At 38.9% G+C, this 17,846-nt stretch overlaps 1 protein-coding gene across 1 annotated transcript; it reads left to right on the top strand.

The window, feature by feature from the left end:
• The first annotated feature begins 1,279 nt into the window (after nt 1–1,279).
• Nucleotides 1,280–17,191, top strand: LOC134216653 (serine protease inhibitor 28Dc-like). Its single transcript, XM_062695502.1, has 3 exons — nt 1,280–1,438; nt 15,537–16,014; nt 16,067–17,191. The coding sequence occupies exons 2-3, from the start codon at nt 15,557–15,559 to the stop codon at nt 16,998–17,000; spliced, it is 1,392 nt and encodes a 463-aa protein (XP_062551486.1). The 5' UTR covers nt 1,280–1,438; nt 15,537–15,556; the 3' UTR covers nt 17,001–17,191.
• Nucleotides 17,192–17,846: the final 655 nt, after the last annotated feature.

The raw sequence follows: 17,846 nt of genomic DNA on the forward strand, positions 1-17,846 counted from the left end.
TCGGCACGGAATGACCACGAAAATTTCAAACCATGCTCTATTTACTTTATATGTAACACTAATTGATTTTTTTCTTCAAAAACGAAGTTTTTTCATGGTGTTAAGTTATGTTATTTAGTTGAGCCTAAAAATTGTCAACAGTTAACAGTTGACTTAAATGATCGACCAAGGATTAGATCCAATTATCACTAATCACTAGTCGAATGCAGTAGTTTGTAACATTTATGATAAAAGCTTCACAATATTAATATGTGTACATGTGGCTATATTACTCTTTTCGACTGAAGCAAAATCAAATGTCTATGACTTATTTCGAAAGTAGAGTTTCAAACACAATGAATGGCAAACTTTAAGCGATTTAGTCATTCTGCAATGTTCAATATTATACTACACTGACCCCACAATCATGGGTCACACACTAATATGGATCACTTCCATTTGTTCATCATGCAAAATGGAGTGACTTGTTATTGTTACAAAGTGACCCATATATGTGGGGTCAGTGTACTTTGTTAAAGGAAAAATGTCAAAGGATTTTAAAAATGATGAATATTTATTCTTTATAGATGTGATTGATGTATTGCATTTTATATATTATGCGGCTTCAAAATAATGACGTCACATTGAATAGATGAAGACTACGAATGACACGACATATAGGGGTTGTGTAGGTAATTGCATACAATCAGCTACAAATCGAAACGCTCTCATCGGTGTGAGAATAGTTTTAATCAAGCCTTTCTTTCTATTAATCAGCACACCGCGAACTTAGACAATGGGGCATAGTTGGGCTTCGATTGGTTGAGAAAATCAACATTATCGTCAAAGTGGGAGAATGACTTAAACAACTCACACCCACCTTCAACTAGCACCTCTATAGAGGAAACCCGTTCTAGAAGGCATGCATGTAGCTCGTTGAGAGGTATATGGATATCACACCAAAACGAAACTGTGTTCTTAATTTACAATTTTTAGTAATTAGCAACAACATTTTTAAAAGATTACTTAAATATCTGATTATGGAACTATTTATGCATTTAATGGTTGTTTGCAAATAAACCCTAGTGGAAATCAAAAGGAACTGTAGCGTAGGAACCAGGAAGACATGTTCTGAAACTGAGTCATGTTTACTTTGAAGGTAATTGTCTGTCTCATCCGCAACACACCTCGTTTACTTCAATACATAAATGCATAATGCATCCCATACCATCTCCCCCCAAAAAGCACGTTGTTCTCTCACGAGAGTCACATGCACTATGCGCCTAGGTTCAGAACGTGTTCGCTGTGGAAATGTTCTTCAGTTAACCAAAACAATCAGCTGGAAACGGAACAACGCAAGCGTGCTTCGGATTCGGTGTTAGTTTTCCACAAAAACCTGGAAGCGGTCGAAAGCGATGCCACACCATTAGCCGAAAGCGATTTATATTGTTATTCGAAGGTAATTTAAATGAAAACCACAAAGCGGAACAGAGGTGAATGGAATAGTGTTGTGATTTTGGGCAGTGCTTTCAGGTAAAAGATCTGAATGACCGTAATACGGGAACAACTATTCAGGGCCACGCGATAGAAATGCGGTATTTAGCTGACGGAACGAACTGGTTTGATCGCTCGAGCCCAAGAATGCTCATGTTGTGATAGTGTAAAGTGATGACTTTGAAAGCATTTCCTACTAGCTGATAGTGACGTGTGTCAATAAACCGGTAGAAGAGCAATAACACAACTGCCGAGCTGCATCAGTATGCAGAATGTTTGTTATTGTCTGGAATCTCTATAAAGTGCAAGTAGTGGCATATCCAGATGGAATCATTAGAAATGCAAGTCAGTCATAAAAAAACCCTGGGAATTACCACTAATTGATTGTGAGCATTGCAATATAAATCAGAATACGGAAACTTATATTATTGGAAAGACCAATAGATAGAATGATTAATATAGAAGGCAAACTCATAAAACAGTAATGCTTCAATTACAAAACTAAATTTGAAATAAATACCATTAACGTTAACAGTTGTGTATGCCAAACACAGAATAGTTTGTTTGAGAAACTGCATATATCCCTTTAATACAATGTTTTTTCGTGTTTTTACCAGAATACGTATTTTTGGACGAGGATTCAAAATATATAAAAAATTCATTTGGCCAAAAATGTTACTCAAACAAATGGTTTAATAGTAATGTTCTTCAATGGTAGAAAAATCGTATTAGTTTTTCAAAATAATGAAAAAAATATGCTTAAGGTTATGTTAACCTTTTGTCTGTGCTCTAGGGTCAATATGATTTTGTAAGGCTGCCATTTTTTTAATTTTCCAACCGATTTTCGTAATTTTTGGTATTTTGGAAATTGGGATCATATGCTTATTATTCCGAATTGGGTAAATACCGACGATGAGGACATTGCAAAAGCCTTGATAAATCCGGTAGATACCGTTAGCTGAGCTCCAGAACGTTTTGGAGTACCTTGAGCATCACGTATTCAAGAGAAATGGGGTTTGCATGATGCGTATATGCTTATTGAACCGAATTGGATGTACACCGACGATGAAGAAAGCCTTGCCAAAGCCTTGATTGATCCGGTAGGTACCGGGGCTGCACTTGAGAACGTTTTGGAGTACCTTGAACGTTCAGGATGGCTCAACTCTTTTGAGTATTCAGAGCTATCAAACAATGTTTTTATAAATTAAAAAATGTCAGATTAATTTGTATGCTCTCAAAAGCGAAATCTTCCCAAACTTTCGGATATTTAGCTCTTCAGGGTATAGTCAAACTTGACACCCGATATTTTTTCCTGCAAAGTGAACATTCTGGTGAACAGTTTTGCTGAAGAAAGTGGGGACCTATCTCTCTTTTATGATTTTGCACAGTTAATCTTAAACGCTGGGCATATATGACACATCCGTCCTGGAAAGGGTTAAGAAATTCCTTGAATGGCCACGAACATATTCTGTGAACGCATTATAATCTTGATATCACTAAGAGCATCTAGAGGGCCTTACCTCCAAGGAATGTTACGGTTTATTTTATTTTACTCCTCCTAAGTGATAAATGTTGAACGGAATTGTGTACGTACCATTTCTAAATGTTCTGTGTTTAGACCTGAAGATAGGCAATAAAAATTATAGATAAGAGAGATTCCCAGACACAGACTCTATATTGTTGGTGCCACATGGCACAAATAATTTCAGGTGCCCAAATAGGATCTGAATCTTATACACCAAATAGAGCTACACTCAGCGAACTGGACTATCGAAATTCATAACTGGCGCCTTGTAATGCTCTTATAATGAAACCTCATCACATCTCGCAATGGGCAACACATTGGACGTTTCTCTCGGGGCACAGAGAGATCTTCAATCATTTTAATTTGTTGAATGTATTGTAAACTGTTTATATTTGTATGTTTGTAAATTTTTTATTGTAATATAATATGGCTAATATTATTATAATATTATAGCAGGAATTCCAAGAATATATAAAGTGAACACATTCTAACCATTGACGAATTTCGCGCCAACTCGACCAGCGGTTGGCAGCACCATCTCAGAATCGAATGAAACTTGGTGGGCATAAAGATATGGTATTTCTAAGCCACTCTGCATACTTAGTTTTTCAAAAATTGTCAAGAGTAACATTTGTTGAGGGCCTAATTTTTTTTCATGGATTTTTTATAAATCGATGTAACTCTAAAATGACAAGACCTACAAAAAAGTGTTGTATGGCGGACTGTCGTGAAATTCCCAGAAGTTTTTGGAAAAATATCCAAAAAATAAAATACCGATTTCTACACTGAAAAAAAATAGTTTTAAAAATTAAAATCGATATTACAAAAAAACCTCATCTCAGAAATCGATGAAATTTTTTCTGCAGATAGGTATTTTAATTATCTAACTTTTTTGGGAATAATGTTCCTGTGACATATTTAAGGAAAAAAAGTTTTTTTAACAAAAACTTTTTTCATGTCCATATTGAGTGAAAATTTATCAGCGTGTTTTATGCCTACTGCGCCAATTATAGGTTCAGCAGCCTATCATCAACCAACGACACATTTTGGACGTATAAAAATTTGTTTAGGAAGCAATTTAGCATAATTTAACATTAATGTGGACCAATATTTGAAAAGGGCGTATATTTTCCTAGATTGCTTATATCAATGTTACACACAAATGACCAGATTTACAAAATTGTGATGTTTTTGGACTATTGTAAATTTGTCTGAACTATGAAGTCTGAAACATAAAAGAGCGTTTCGTTCACCGAGAAAATAAATTAATGAATGTAAAGATTAAAATTGGTCTGGTAAAAAAAAATTGGAGGTCGTTTTTTTTTTATCAGATAAACATTTTGATTCCAAACGATGAAGCTCGGTAGGTAATTTCATTAGGGGGATTTCCGGTAAACGCACATTTAAATAATAATAAATTTTTCGCATTTTTTTAAAAATTTTTCTTCAATTTTATTCGTTACTACATTTAAATCTTATTTCTACTTGAATACTCATTAATTTATAAACTTAGTCGAACAATTCAAAGACTTTTGGGTCTTCATCTGAGTTGGAGTATTTTTTAGCCAGGATTTTATTATGAGCAATTGGTATAAAAGAATGAAGCTTTTGTGTGCCAATTATAGTTTTTGCTTTTTTGAAAAGTTCATCAAACTCTTGTTGAGTACCGTCGTCGGGGGTGACAATGGGTCAAATGGGGGCGAGAATGGGTCACTGTTTCAACTACTTAGAATGCTTGTAGAATGGATGTATCTGAGGGCAAGAAGACAAAAATATAAGAGACCTTTTAGAACGATCTTGCTCTACGCCCTCCATGCTCGCGGTGAGAGCGATGACCCATTCTCACCCCCAGACCCATTGCCACCCCGATGGCGGTATTTCTCATTCGTGATATAACAGAAATGTAATATAGTGATATTTTGTTTGATTGAAAACGTGTCCATTCGCCCATTCGTACAACTCCCGAGGAGTCTTGATAGTATTTCCATAATCTTTGGCAAGAGTTGCTCGTTTTGCCATTCGTTTGAGAGTGCCACCAATAGCTTCGCAAGGGCCTTTTCCGTGCGATGTTGTAAAAAAGTGCCATTCTGCTTCTAAGCCATGTTTTGAATTTAAATTATACAGACTTGCAAAGTTCCTTTTATTTTTATAATGTGCTGCAGCTCACCCAGACACAAAAGTAATTTTTGTAAAATCGATCGACTGTTTCAAAAAGCTTTTGTGTCATGGGTCATTACTTCTGATTAATAAAGCTAACGTTTTCTAATTAACCGTTTCTTTTAAAGTAAACTTCGAATGGATGTATTGTTGCCTGGGAATTATTCCTACCTTGAGCAGCATTGTGGATAATGAATGAATAATTTTCAGAGTGATCTAACAGTACAAGTGTATTGCTGTTTGCAAATAATGTCATAAGTTATAAGTTTATCAATTTTTTGAATAAAATACGATACAAAATCATCTACAGGCTTTATAACGGTTTCTAAATTACACCGTTCAGTGGTTAGCCTTTGCTGAAAAACAACATCTTCTTTTCCACTATTACAATTAAATATCACTTCAGTTTCGTTTCGGCAACATTGCCCGTTTTCAAAGTAATTATTTTTTTTGTAATTGTTTTTAAGTTACTTCGATACAAAAAGTCAATTTTAAACATAAACCCTTTTCAAATGTTGGTCCACAATTATGTTAGATTATGCTAAATTGCTTCCCAAACAAATTTTTATACGTCCAAAATGTGTCGTTGGTTGATGATAGGCTGCTGAACCTATAATTGGCGCAGTAGGCATAAAACACGCTGATAAATTTTCACTCAATATGGACATGAAAAAAGTTTTTGGTAGAAAAACTTTTTTTTCCTTAAATATGTCACAGGAACATTATTTCCAGAAAAGTTAGATAATTAAAATACCTATCTGCAGAAAAAATTTCATGGATTTCTGAGATGAGGTTTTTTTGTAATATCGATTTTAATTTTTAAAACTAATTTTTTTCAGTGTAGAAATCGGTATTTTATTTTTTGGATATTTTTCCAAAAAACTTCTGGGAATTTCACGACAGTCCGCCATACAACACTTTTTTGTAAGTCTTGTCATCTCTAACATCGATTTAAAAAAAATGATGCAAAAAAAGGCCCTCATCAAATGTTACTCTTGACAATTTTTGAAAAACTAAGTATGCAGAGTGGTTTAGAAATACCATATCTTTATGTCCACCAAGTTTCATTCGATTCTGAGATGGTGCTGCCAGCCCCATAGAAGGGTTGGCGCGAAATTCGTCCAGTAAAACTAAGAATATGTACCAAATATGAAACAGGCTGACTGATCTTCGGTTGCGTGTGTAGACCCAAATGTCTTAACTTTAGGGGGTTTCTTAGATGGTCCAGGACATATATTGTAAACGCCTTTTTACCTAGGTACTAACGCGTTTTATTCATTTCATCACCATATTTGAAACGGACTGGCTGACCTTTGGTTACGTGTGTAGACCCAAAGGCCTTAACTCCAGGGAAATCTTCAATGGCCAAGAACATATATTGTGGACGCATTTTAATCTTGGTATTACTAAGAGCATGTCCCATATTTAAAACAAAATGGCTGACCTTTGGTTACGCGTGTAGACCCAAAAGCCACAACTCCAGGGAATTCTTGGATGGCCAAGAACATATATTGTGGACGCATATTAATCTTGGTATCACTAAGAGCATGTACCATATTTGAAACAGAATGGCTGACCTTAAGTTACGCGTGTAGACTCAAAGGTCTTAAATCCTGAGATTTCTTGGATGGCCGAGAACATATACTGTAAACGCATTGAAATCTTGGTATCACTGAGAGTATCTACAACATTTGAAATAGGCGTGCAGATCTCTGGTTACGCTTATAGATTCACAGGCCTTAACTCCAGGGAATTCTTGGATGACCAAGAACATATATTGTGGACCCATTCAAATCTTGGTATCACTAAGAGCATGTACCATATTTGAAACGGACTGGCTGACCTTTTCTACGCGTGTAGACCCAAAAGCCTTAACTCCAGGGAATTCTTGGATGGCCGAGAAGGTATACTGTGAACGCATTCTAATATTTGCATTACTAGTGCAAGTCGAATGAAAATAAAACCTTTGGAATACCCTACCGCAACATTCATGTTTGCCAAAAATACTACGCCTCAAATACACCAGATCTTACATGGAACAATACACTCAAATATAACTGCTCACTAGCGCCGCCTTCTGAAAGAAGTACTCATTATACTGAGCACCGCTTTGTAGTCCTGGACATCCTGAACAACTTTGCCGAATACAACTTGAGTGTAGGTATCAAAGGATCTACAAAAGATCAAGCTACAGCCATATTTCACACATATTAGGATATTGCAAGCACACTAGCCTCACCTATTTGTAAAATTCCTAATTACTCTCCCATCACAGGGCAGTCCACTCCCATTAGACGATCGTTGCTAAAGACATCATATTTACAAATTCCTAACTAATCAACCAAATTCTAAACTAATCAATGCCTCATATCAAAGCACACGCCTTCCTGCATAACCTTTTTGAAAATGTGCAGTTCAGAAAATCCAGATGTAAGCATAATAAGCATAAAAAATCACTGTTTTCGTACCCTTTTTACGAAAACCCCTCCCGCGAGGTACCCGCCCTTATCAAACCTTCTCTCAGGGATGTCAATCTCCCCAGATAGTTTGTAGCTCGTAGCTGTTCAATCGGGATGGGGAAACTATACTGAGCAAGGGGTCGATTACGCTACTAACACCATTACACAAACTTCATAAGTAACTCACCTTTAGCAGGAGCTGGATTCGAATCGACAGCTATCAGTTTTTAGAGGTGAGCCAGCCAAGGGCTGAAAACCTCTCAAATAAAGATTATGTAAAAAAAAAGCTAAAAGTTCTGAACGAGGAGAGAAAACCAGAACAAATTTGTTCAATAGCATTCAATAATGATCAAGGCTTGATTGTCCCCTTTAGGGTACGGAAGAGCGAGCGAAATAGTAAAACGGTTTATAAAGACTATTATGGTATCTGCTGTTGCCGGTGAGGTCTTGATTATGGCCCCTGATGGCGAGTAGTTATAGGCCGACGGCGTGGTATGATGGTTGCTTGGTGGCGAGGCAGAGCAGTGAGTGCTTTAGACGGGTGGTTGCCATCCAGTAACCGGTTCCAAACCGGTACAGAGGGCGTAGCTGAGTCTACGATCGAGGGGCTAGCGTTCATCGAGCCCTTCTGGAGTCTCTAGCAAGTCCGACTTGGACCGAAATCCAGTGTGTGGCGATGGTTTACCGTGGAAAAGGCTTTCACTGGTACCAGTCCGGTATCCAGATTCAAGGAGCAATACGTGGCGTGCCCGATCCCGTAATTGATTGATTGTAGATGGCAACCAGGTCCGGGCCCGCAGCTGGACGACGTTACTTTTGACTTTTTAAAATAAGCGCCTCCGGGTGATTATGCACTGTTCTCCCCTAAACGGAGAGCAAAAGGGACTGGCAACAATGGGGAAGAAATTATTCACTCGTGCAGCGGATCGACGAGCGAAAAACAGCAGCGCCGACCAATCACGGATTGAGGAGATCAGAAAATAAACAAACTCCAGCTGATTTTGTAATACATGGGCGGTTTTCTATGGAACAACATTGGAAAATATCAGAAAAGATTTATTCTACCACAAATAAGCAGGATTCTAGTGATGATCATGGTGCTGCTGAAGCAAGGATGTGAAATACAAAAGACAAATAAGAAAATACGACAAATAAGACAAATAAGACTAAAAAGACAAATAGGACAAATAAGACAAAGAAGACAAATGAGACAAATAAGACAAATAAGACAAATAAGAAAAATTAAACAAATAAGACAAATAAGAAAAATAAGACAAATAAGACAAATAAGACAAATAAGAAAAATAAGACAAATAAGACAAATAAGACCAAGGAGCCAAATGGGGCAAATAAGACAAATTAGACAAACAAGACAAATATTTCTTTATTTCACTTTGCCTTCAGCTATGACTGTACAGACTGATTAAAACTTACATATCTGGTTCTCCTAATAAGGAAACGTCCACAAAGTACGTAACGCTTAGAGGGGGAGGGGGGGTTGAGCGAAGTGTGACGATCCATACAAAATTTTCAGATGCTTCATACAATAAGAGTGACATAGAGGGGAGGGTGGTAGAAAATGGGCAATTTTTGCGTTACGTAATTAATGGATCTTCCCTAACAAACATTTAAAATAAATTCTACTCACATTGAAATCAAAGCCTTCAATACCGTTTAGAAGCGCAAAACATCTCTCAAGCGAGTTGTTTTGTCCGAAAGTTGTGCGATGGCGTGCAGCCCAAAACAGCAAACGCGGGTGTGAGTTGCAAGCAGGAACAAAGACATTCACGTGTTGTAGAAGATCGGGACAGTCTATTCGGTTGCTAATTATGTCAAAGGCGAACATTGTTTGCAGAAATATGCGTCGTTTTCGTAGAGACTCCAATCGTATTAGCTGGAGCCGGTTTTCGTACGGGGGCAACCTTATTGGATTGTTCCACGGTAGTCGTCGTAAAGCGAAACGGAGGAAGCAACGTTGAACTCTTTCAATTCTAGTGATGTGCGTTTCCTGGTAAGGAGCCCAGACTTGCACACCATATTCTAGAATACTTCGAACAAGCGAACAGTACAGTACTTCAGCGCGTACACGTCAAGTAACTCGGATGCGTTGCGACGAATGAAGCCGAGTACAGCGAAAGCCTTTGCGTCTGTCGTGGTAATATGCTCGTTGAAGTTTAGCTTGCTGTCCATTATTACGCCAAGGTCTTTGATGGATGATACTCGTTCCAATGTTGCATCGTTTACAGCGTATTCAAAACTCAGCTGCCTTCTACTTCTGGTAAAGCTTATAACCTTGCACTTCATTGTGTTCATTTCCATCCCGTTCGAAATACACCAATTAGCTATGGCATCGATATCTTGCTGTAGAGCAGGACAGTCAATCAGTGTAATGACGACACGGTTGATTTTCAAGTCATCGACGTACATTAGGTGATGACAGCACAGATGGTAATTCAGGTCGTTGACAAACAGTATGAAAATCAGAGGCCCAAGGGGACTTCCTTGTGGAACATCGGAAGGTGTGGCGAAGCGGTTTGACTCCGTGGACATGAGTTTCACGTAGGCAGATCTTCCAAATAAATAGGAGCGCAACCAGTTGAGAAGCCATGCTGGAAACCCTAACCGTTCGAGCTTTCTTATAGTTAAGTCGTGAGGCACTTTGTCAAAAGCTTTGGAGAAACTGTCGACCTGGCAACGTTTGTCCAAGCAAGAGTTGAGCGTGCTAGTATACACCATTAAGTTAGTTGTGGTCGAACGGTTTTTTTACAAAACCGTGTTGGTATTGCGAAATTATAGATCTTGCAACGGAGTACATCATATCGTGGATTAAAAGCTCAAGCACCTTGGCAAGCATCGACAGAGCTCAGTGATCTAACACCGTCTGCTACGGTGAATGATGGGCATGGGAGGTTGATGTCGTAGGATGGAAGCATGTTAAGCAAATTATTCCGGAAGAGTTCGTGGAGGGTCAGTGTTGTAGACAGTCTTGAAGAATTTTGCGAAGAGTTTGGCAGAGTCGGACTCGCCTATGCTAGTTTCGTCACCGAAAGACATATCCGGCGGGATATGTTGTTTGTTTGTTATGCCAAAAACAAGAAGGATCTGATTTGACCGCATCTTCAACACGAAAAATATAATCACGGAAAGAGGAGGAAAAACAATCGTCATTTTCTGCTTCAAGCATTCTAAGAACTGTCTTGTTTTCATCAGAACGGTGTCGAAAAAAACGTCGGCGAGCTTTTCAAAGAACGTTACGCCGGTATCGAAGCTCGGCGTTCCACCATGGATAGTTGTACGAATTACGAGGACAGTTTCTTCGGAGTGGAGTGTGTCTACCGATTATGCCGAAGAGTACATCGTAGAATAAGGATACGGCGGTGTTGGTATCAGCGTCACGGAAAAGTTCCTCCCAGTTTATCAAGCGTAACTCCTCGGTGACAGCATCGTAGTTGCAGTGTTTGAAGTCAAGATCCTGGTCTTCTGCGATCGTTTCCGGGATCCGCGATGTACTTAGTGCTGTATAACGTAGAATAAACGGTTTGTGGTGCCGGTCAGACGGTAAGATCGTAACTGGGGCTTCGATCAGCTTGATTTCGTTACTGCTGCTCACAAAAGCCAAGTCAAGAACTCTGCTGTTGATATTACGAACGTCACAAATTTGATGCAGTCCGCTGGCAATCATGTTTTCAGTGAATACAAGCTCTTGTTCGGTGGATGCCTTAGTTGGCAGGTAAGAATCAGTATCTTCATCGTATGACCATTGTAACCTGGGTAGATTATAGTCACCGACAATCATGACGGAGTCGGTGTCGGCTGCCATGCTCATGATTTGTTGAACGCAGTCGGAATGGGCGATATATTTATCAGGCTCACTGTTGAGCCTTAAATAAATTCCACAAATGTAGACGTTTCGAGATGGAAAAGAGAGCCTTACGACAACTTTTTCAAGCAAATCGCACCAACGGCAATCAGTGTGCCTCAACATCTCTGGAATCGACTAGTGGCACTGTTACAATCACAACGATAAATATCATAGTTTGACGATAATTCTGTATTGCTGACGTCGTCTCGAAGCCACGTTTCCTTAAGGACAATAACATCGTAGTCACTAGAAGCTGCCGCTAGGAAAAACTGATTTGTCTTGGATCTTAAATAAGAAAAATAAGAAAAATAAGACAAATAGACAAATAAGACAAATAAGACAAACTAGACAAAATACACAAATTAGACAAATAAGATAGATAAGACAAAAAAGGCAAACGAGACAACACAGACAAATAAGACAAATTGAACAAAGAAGACAAAAAGGACAAATAAGACGAATAAGACAAATGAGGAATATCCAAAGAATTATTGGAGGAATATCGAAAGAAATTTCTATTAGAATTCCTGAACCAATATCCAGTGGAATTCCTGGAGGAATATCTGGAAGAATTCCTCGATGAATATCCTGAAAACCGAATATTCGGATGTATTTCCGGAGGAATATCCGAAGGAATATTTAGAGCAATATTCCAAGGTATTCCTGAAGGAATATTCGGCTGGTAGAATATCCCAGAGAATTCATGGAGAAATATCCGAAGGAATATCTGAAGGAATAATCAAAGGCACTCCTGGAGGAATATCCGGAAGAATTCCTGGAGGAATGTCCGAAGTAATATTTATAGAAATATTCGGAGAATTTCATGGAGAAATATCTGGTAGCATTTCTTGAGGATTATTTGTAGAAAAATTCCAAGGAATATTTTTTTCTTGGTTGCGCATGCATGCGACAAAAGAGAACCAACGACAAGTCTTGTTTTTTCGGAGATAATAATGACAAAGATCCGACTTTTTTTTCAGCAACAAAAAAGACGACAATTTCGTTGCTAACTTTTCATTCTGTTATTTTGCATTATCTCAACAGCAAATTTTGGTTTTATGTTATCGTAGTTTCTGCTTTCAATAATATATCTCTGATTACAAAAAAGCATCATATTCTCGGAAATATCAAAGCATGCAAGGCAAATGATTCTTGTCATATTGTGTTAGGGTTCTGATAAAGGCTTGTTGCGAGGTGTGTTTGTCAGTAACAAACTCTGTTGTTGACAAAGAGTACATTTTTGGGTGTTGCTCGAATATTGATTCCCTGGGACTATCCAAAGGAATACTTGGAGGATTATTCGGATTATGCCTGGAAGAATTTCCGGATGAACTCTTGGAGGAATATCCAGTGAAATTCCTGGAAGAATATCCGGAAGAATTCCTGAAGGCATATCCGAAGGAATATATGGAGGAATATCCGGAAAAATACCTGGAGGCATAACTGGAAGATTTTATTCCTGGTCGAATATTCGGAGGCGTTCCTGAGAGGATATCCAGACATTCTGGCGGATAATTCGAAGGAATTACTGGAGGAATATCCGGAAGAATTCCTGGAGGAATAGCCGAAAGAATTTCTGGAGGAATAGTCGGAAGAATTTCTGGAGGAATATCCAGAGGAACTTCTGGATAAATATCCAAAGGAGCTCTTGGACGAACATCCGGATGAATTCCTGGAAGAATATCCGAAGCAATATTTGGAGGATTAATCGGAGGTATGTATGCCTGGAGGATTGTAGAAACATCCGAAGGCACTCCTAGAGGAATATCCGGACGAATTCATGGAGAAATATCCAGTGAACTTCCTGGAGGAATTCAAGAGTAATTCCTGATGGAATATCCGAAGGCATATCTGAAGGAATATCGGAGGAATTCTTGGACGAATATCTGGAAGAATATCCGGATTATTTCCTGAAAGAATATCCGGAGTCGAAAAACTTTCCAACCCGAAAACATTCTAGACCGGACCGAGAATCGAACTCGCCATCTCCGGATTGACAATCATACGCCTTTGCTCGCAAGGCTACTGGAGACTCCTGGAGACCTCTTTCTAGTGCCAAGCTAGATACAAAATTGATCGCTCTCATCGTTCCTTTCCTAACGTGCGCAACGAGAAAGTATGTCGTTGTCTGCTCTCCCAAAATGGTAATTTTTGTATGGAATTTGTATTACTTCAAAAAGGAGTAATAAGACTTTCCTTCAAAATTTTATGCGGTTATATATACTTTTTATTATATCAAAACGATCGTTAGAAAATTTCAGAATTCGGTTCCTTCATGCCTCAAATCATTAGAGAGAGAGGTACTGAGAAGCAAAAATTTCAGTTGTACAATAGTTCAATATTTAAAACTTAATTCAAATTTGGGAAATAGTAGCTCCACGAAATTTTCTAGAAACATTCCCTGACAAATTTTCAAGAGATTGTCAGCAGGGATAAGCGATAAGCCTTCCAAATTGGACACTTCAGTTCGCGAGGGAAAAACTTTTACGAAGAGTGTTACGAATGAAATTCGAAAGCGATTGATTATTCTGTAAAAATACTCAAAAATGGTTCGTTGTGCCCGTAATTCGTTCGGGCACCGCGGAGGAAAAGGAATAGTCTAGATCGAAGAGGATGGCAGTCAATGTTCAAATGCAAAAGAACTGCTACAAATAACGCACGGGCAGTAGCACGGCGAACGGTTAGTAAATCTACCTCAATTGACCTACAGCGGTCCTCAATACTAGGCCAATTGACAGGGTTTCTCCACGGGAGGTGACGTAAAGCGAACCGGAAGAATTTACGCCGAACTAATTCAATACGGGAAATATTATTCTGATAGTAAGGTGCCCAAACTATACAGATGTACATTCTAAAGTTGATCTTACAATAAAGCAGTATAGAGCCTTTGAACAGTGGACATCATTAAAATTCCTTGCTATTCGAAAAATAAAACCCAATGTGCGGGAGGCTTTGGAGATTATGAAAGCAACGTGTTCATTAAACGTCAACTAAGTGTCTAATAATACACCTAGATCCTAGATAAGAGTTTCTCTACGTAATATGGTTGATCCAAAAGTATAGTATAGTCAAAGGCAATTGCTGAATGTTTACGAGAAAACAATTCCGAAGTAGATTGATTGATGGCCATAATGACCAACGGAACTATTCGGATCAACGTACATACATTTTTGGAGTGGATCTGACAAGAGTTTGGTGAAATTGATTAATTTGGTTAATGAAGACCAGCCTTTGGCTTATTGAAGTCTTCATCTTGGGGTCCATCCCCAGAAGCTTGCTCCATGCTCCTTTCTATTAGCATTTCCTGTTCCTTTCTATTTTATTACTTCCTTTTCCTTCAGGCAAATGATGAAAAAGGCAGTGAAGGCACGAATCTTCCAAATTAGGGGAACATGCCCCTGGGCTGACGTTCTGGTACATGTATCAGTTATTGACAGTCATACGATCGATCATAGATGTAATCCCCGAGATAATCGTCTGATAAGAGCTTAAATTTGAATCACTTTGAATCAGTGAATTTGAGAATAATTTGTCATAATACTGGATTTCGGCAACCCCCCACTCGCCCTCTCTAAGGCATGGCGCCCTTGGTGGAGGCCAACCTGGCCAACCACATGCTACGGCACTGTGTTTTGCTCATTACCTTACTTGACAGGAAAAATGTATGATTTTTTTCTAATAACGTGACAATAAATTGAATGAGCGTTACAATAGATTGAATAGGATTGACAAAGGTAAAGACAAAGTAGTACAACATTTTTGAGAACAATTAAAGGAATACCATTCGGGCCCGAACTGGTAGATGGGTTTTACAGGCGGCCTGTAAAATCTTTTGGACCTTCACGCCAGTGCATTGCAGTGTGCCTTCGTATTAGATCTGTTTGGAGTCCCACACAGGGACTGGGCTTGTTGTTGCAAAAACTACTTCCGGATCAATTCTGATTCTTATAAAAGTTCAGGGCCCACTGCCAAACCTTATCACATTCTAGGCAGACCCGCCACTCGCAAATCCCATATAACTAGCTGATAAATTTGACAAATAATCCTTTCATTTGTTCAGTATCTTCTCAGTTTACCACCATGATGATAAGCACTCAAGTACGATGGCTCGTGCTAACTGCAGTCACATTGCTGCTCACCCGTCAGACCTCATCGTGCAGCTCCAAATACGTTACCAAAGAGATTGCTCAGGACTTGAGCGAAGGTTTCAACAATCTGGCCCGAGATTTGTCTCTGAAACTGGAAACCGACACCAGCAAAGCCGATATTATATCTCCTGTCAGTATCGCATCATCTCTGCTTCTTCTGATGAGAACTGCCAGAGGGGAAAATCGAATGGACCTGTTGCGACTATTTGGACTTAATGGCAAATACTCGGAAAATAATCCCAAAATACCGAGAACCTTTGCTGCGCTGATTAATGAATTGCTGGACGATAACCGGAATAACACCAAACTGCTGGATATCAACGCTGTCTGGAAGAATGAAAGTAAATGTGAGATTCCCAGCGATTATTACTACGACGATGATTACGATGGGTGAGTTCTAAGAACGTATATCAAGAGCGTATAATTATATTTCTTTTTGTAGCTTCGAGCCTATTGAGAGTGTTCCGGAGGACCCAATTAAGAAGAACCAAATAAAACTGGCCAATGCCATATTTGTTCAAAACAAGCTGTTCAACAACACAAGGCTTCAGCGGATCGTCAAACAATATTATCGCAGTTCAGTGGAAGCTCTTGATTTTTTCAACCATCCAGATGTAGCTAAAAATCACATCAACAAATGGGTTAAAGAAAACACCAACGGTCGCATACCGGAGATAATATCCGATGAGCTTAATCCTGAAACTACCATGACCGTGGCTAACGCGTTGTACTTCAAGGCATTCTGGGAAGATGTATTTTTGGCAGGAGCAACCAAAATGCGTAAATTTTTCCCCAACGGAGAACACGAGGAGTCGATAGAAGCTGAGATCATGGCCCACGAAGGATGTTTTCCGTACTTTAGATCTATGCAATTAGACGCACGCATCATGGGATTCCCATATAAAAATCGCACATTCACCATGTACGTCATTTTGCCGAATAATTCTTCCCGGTCAAAAGTACAACAGTTATTGCAGAAGCTAGATGCTGCCACTTTGGATGACTTGATTTCGAACATGAAAATGACTACGGCTTCCGTTCTGTTCCCAAAGATGCATCTCACCAGCTCCTTTGACCTCAAAGCAGCCCTCCAAAAGCTTGGCATGGAATCACTGTTCGATCGAGAACGAAGCAACTTTTCGTTGCTAAATCCGTCACATCCTGAGACAAGTCCGACCGTGTCAGCGGTGCTTCATAAGGTCGACCTTTCGATAGATGAATCCGGTACCGAAGGGGCAGCCGTTACGGCCACACTGCTTGACCGATCCATGCCAACGGTGAACTTCCGCGTGATTGTACCTTTTATACTGGCGATCCGACATGACGCAACACGACTATTACTGTTCTACGGACCAATCTATGATCCATCGGCATAAAATGTTACTCAAGTTTATCATCGCCGATATGTTCAATGATGCATAAAGGAACTATCCAAAATTGGTTTGTTCCGACTTTACCTCAGAAATGAAAAATATTTATTTATTTGTATTACTGTACTATCTGTAGGTTTTTTCAAGTCTATGCATAAGGTTCGATAGTGAATATTACATCCCAAATGGTCTCAAAAGCGAAGTTTTTTTAACGTTCCTACGGTACCCTTGGGAGAAGAAATGTATTTGTATGGGTCCCCTAAGACGAACTCTCGACTCCGTAAAACCAAAGCATTCTAATTAAATTTTTAAATTTTTAACATGGATTCATCAAATCTCCCAATATTTTTTCACTTTAAATATAATTTTCAATCGAACAAAACGGCGTTATTTTTGTTAACCTGGACTACCGGGGTAAGATAGGTCGCCTTTGATTCCTAAAACTTATAGTGAGTTACATACAGATAAATAAATGTATCATAAATAAGTTTATCGAATAATAAAGCAAAAAAGTATCTACATATTGTGCCTTGCAAGAAAATGACAACTTTCGTGGTCATTTTCCAACGCTCTCATAGATGTGAAAAATTTATCCGCAGTACAAATAGCACGTGCTATCAAAGCATTCATCGCCACAATCTACCTCGTGTCGGCCGAATATTCAAAAATATCAAAGTAGTTTTTTTACCTGGTGGTTTTGTTTTTCTCTAGTAGCCTTTCGAGCAAAGGCGTGGATTGCCAATCTGGAGATGGCGAGTTCGATTCTCGGTGCGGTCTAGGATGTTTTCGGGTTGAAAACATTCTCGACTCTCTGGGCATAGTGTATCCATTGTACTTGTAGAGCCATCGAAG

Source organism: Armigeres subalbatus, chromosome 2, assembly GCF_024139115.2.
Source record: "Armigeres subalbatus isolate Guangzhou_Male chromosome 2, GZ_Asu_2, whole genome shotgun sequence".
NCBI lineage: Eukaryota > Metazoa > Arthropoda > Insecta > Diptera > Culicidae > Armigeres > Armigeres subalbatus.

Coding starts and splice junctions, on each gene's coding strand:
- LOC134216653 (XM_062695502.1), top strand. CDS start 15,557: ATGATGATAAGCACTCAAGTACGATGGCTCGTGCTAACTGCAGTCACA. Junction 16,015..16,066: donor TACGACGATGATTACGATGG/GTGAGTTCTAAG, acceptor TTCTTTTTGTAG/CTTCGAGCCTATTGAGAGTG.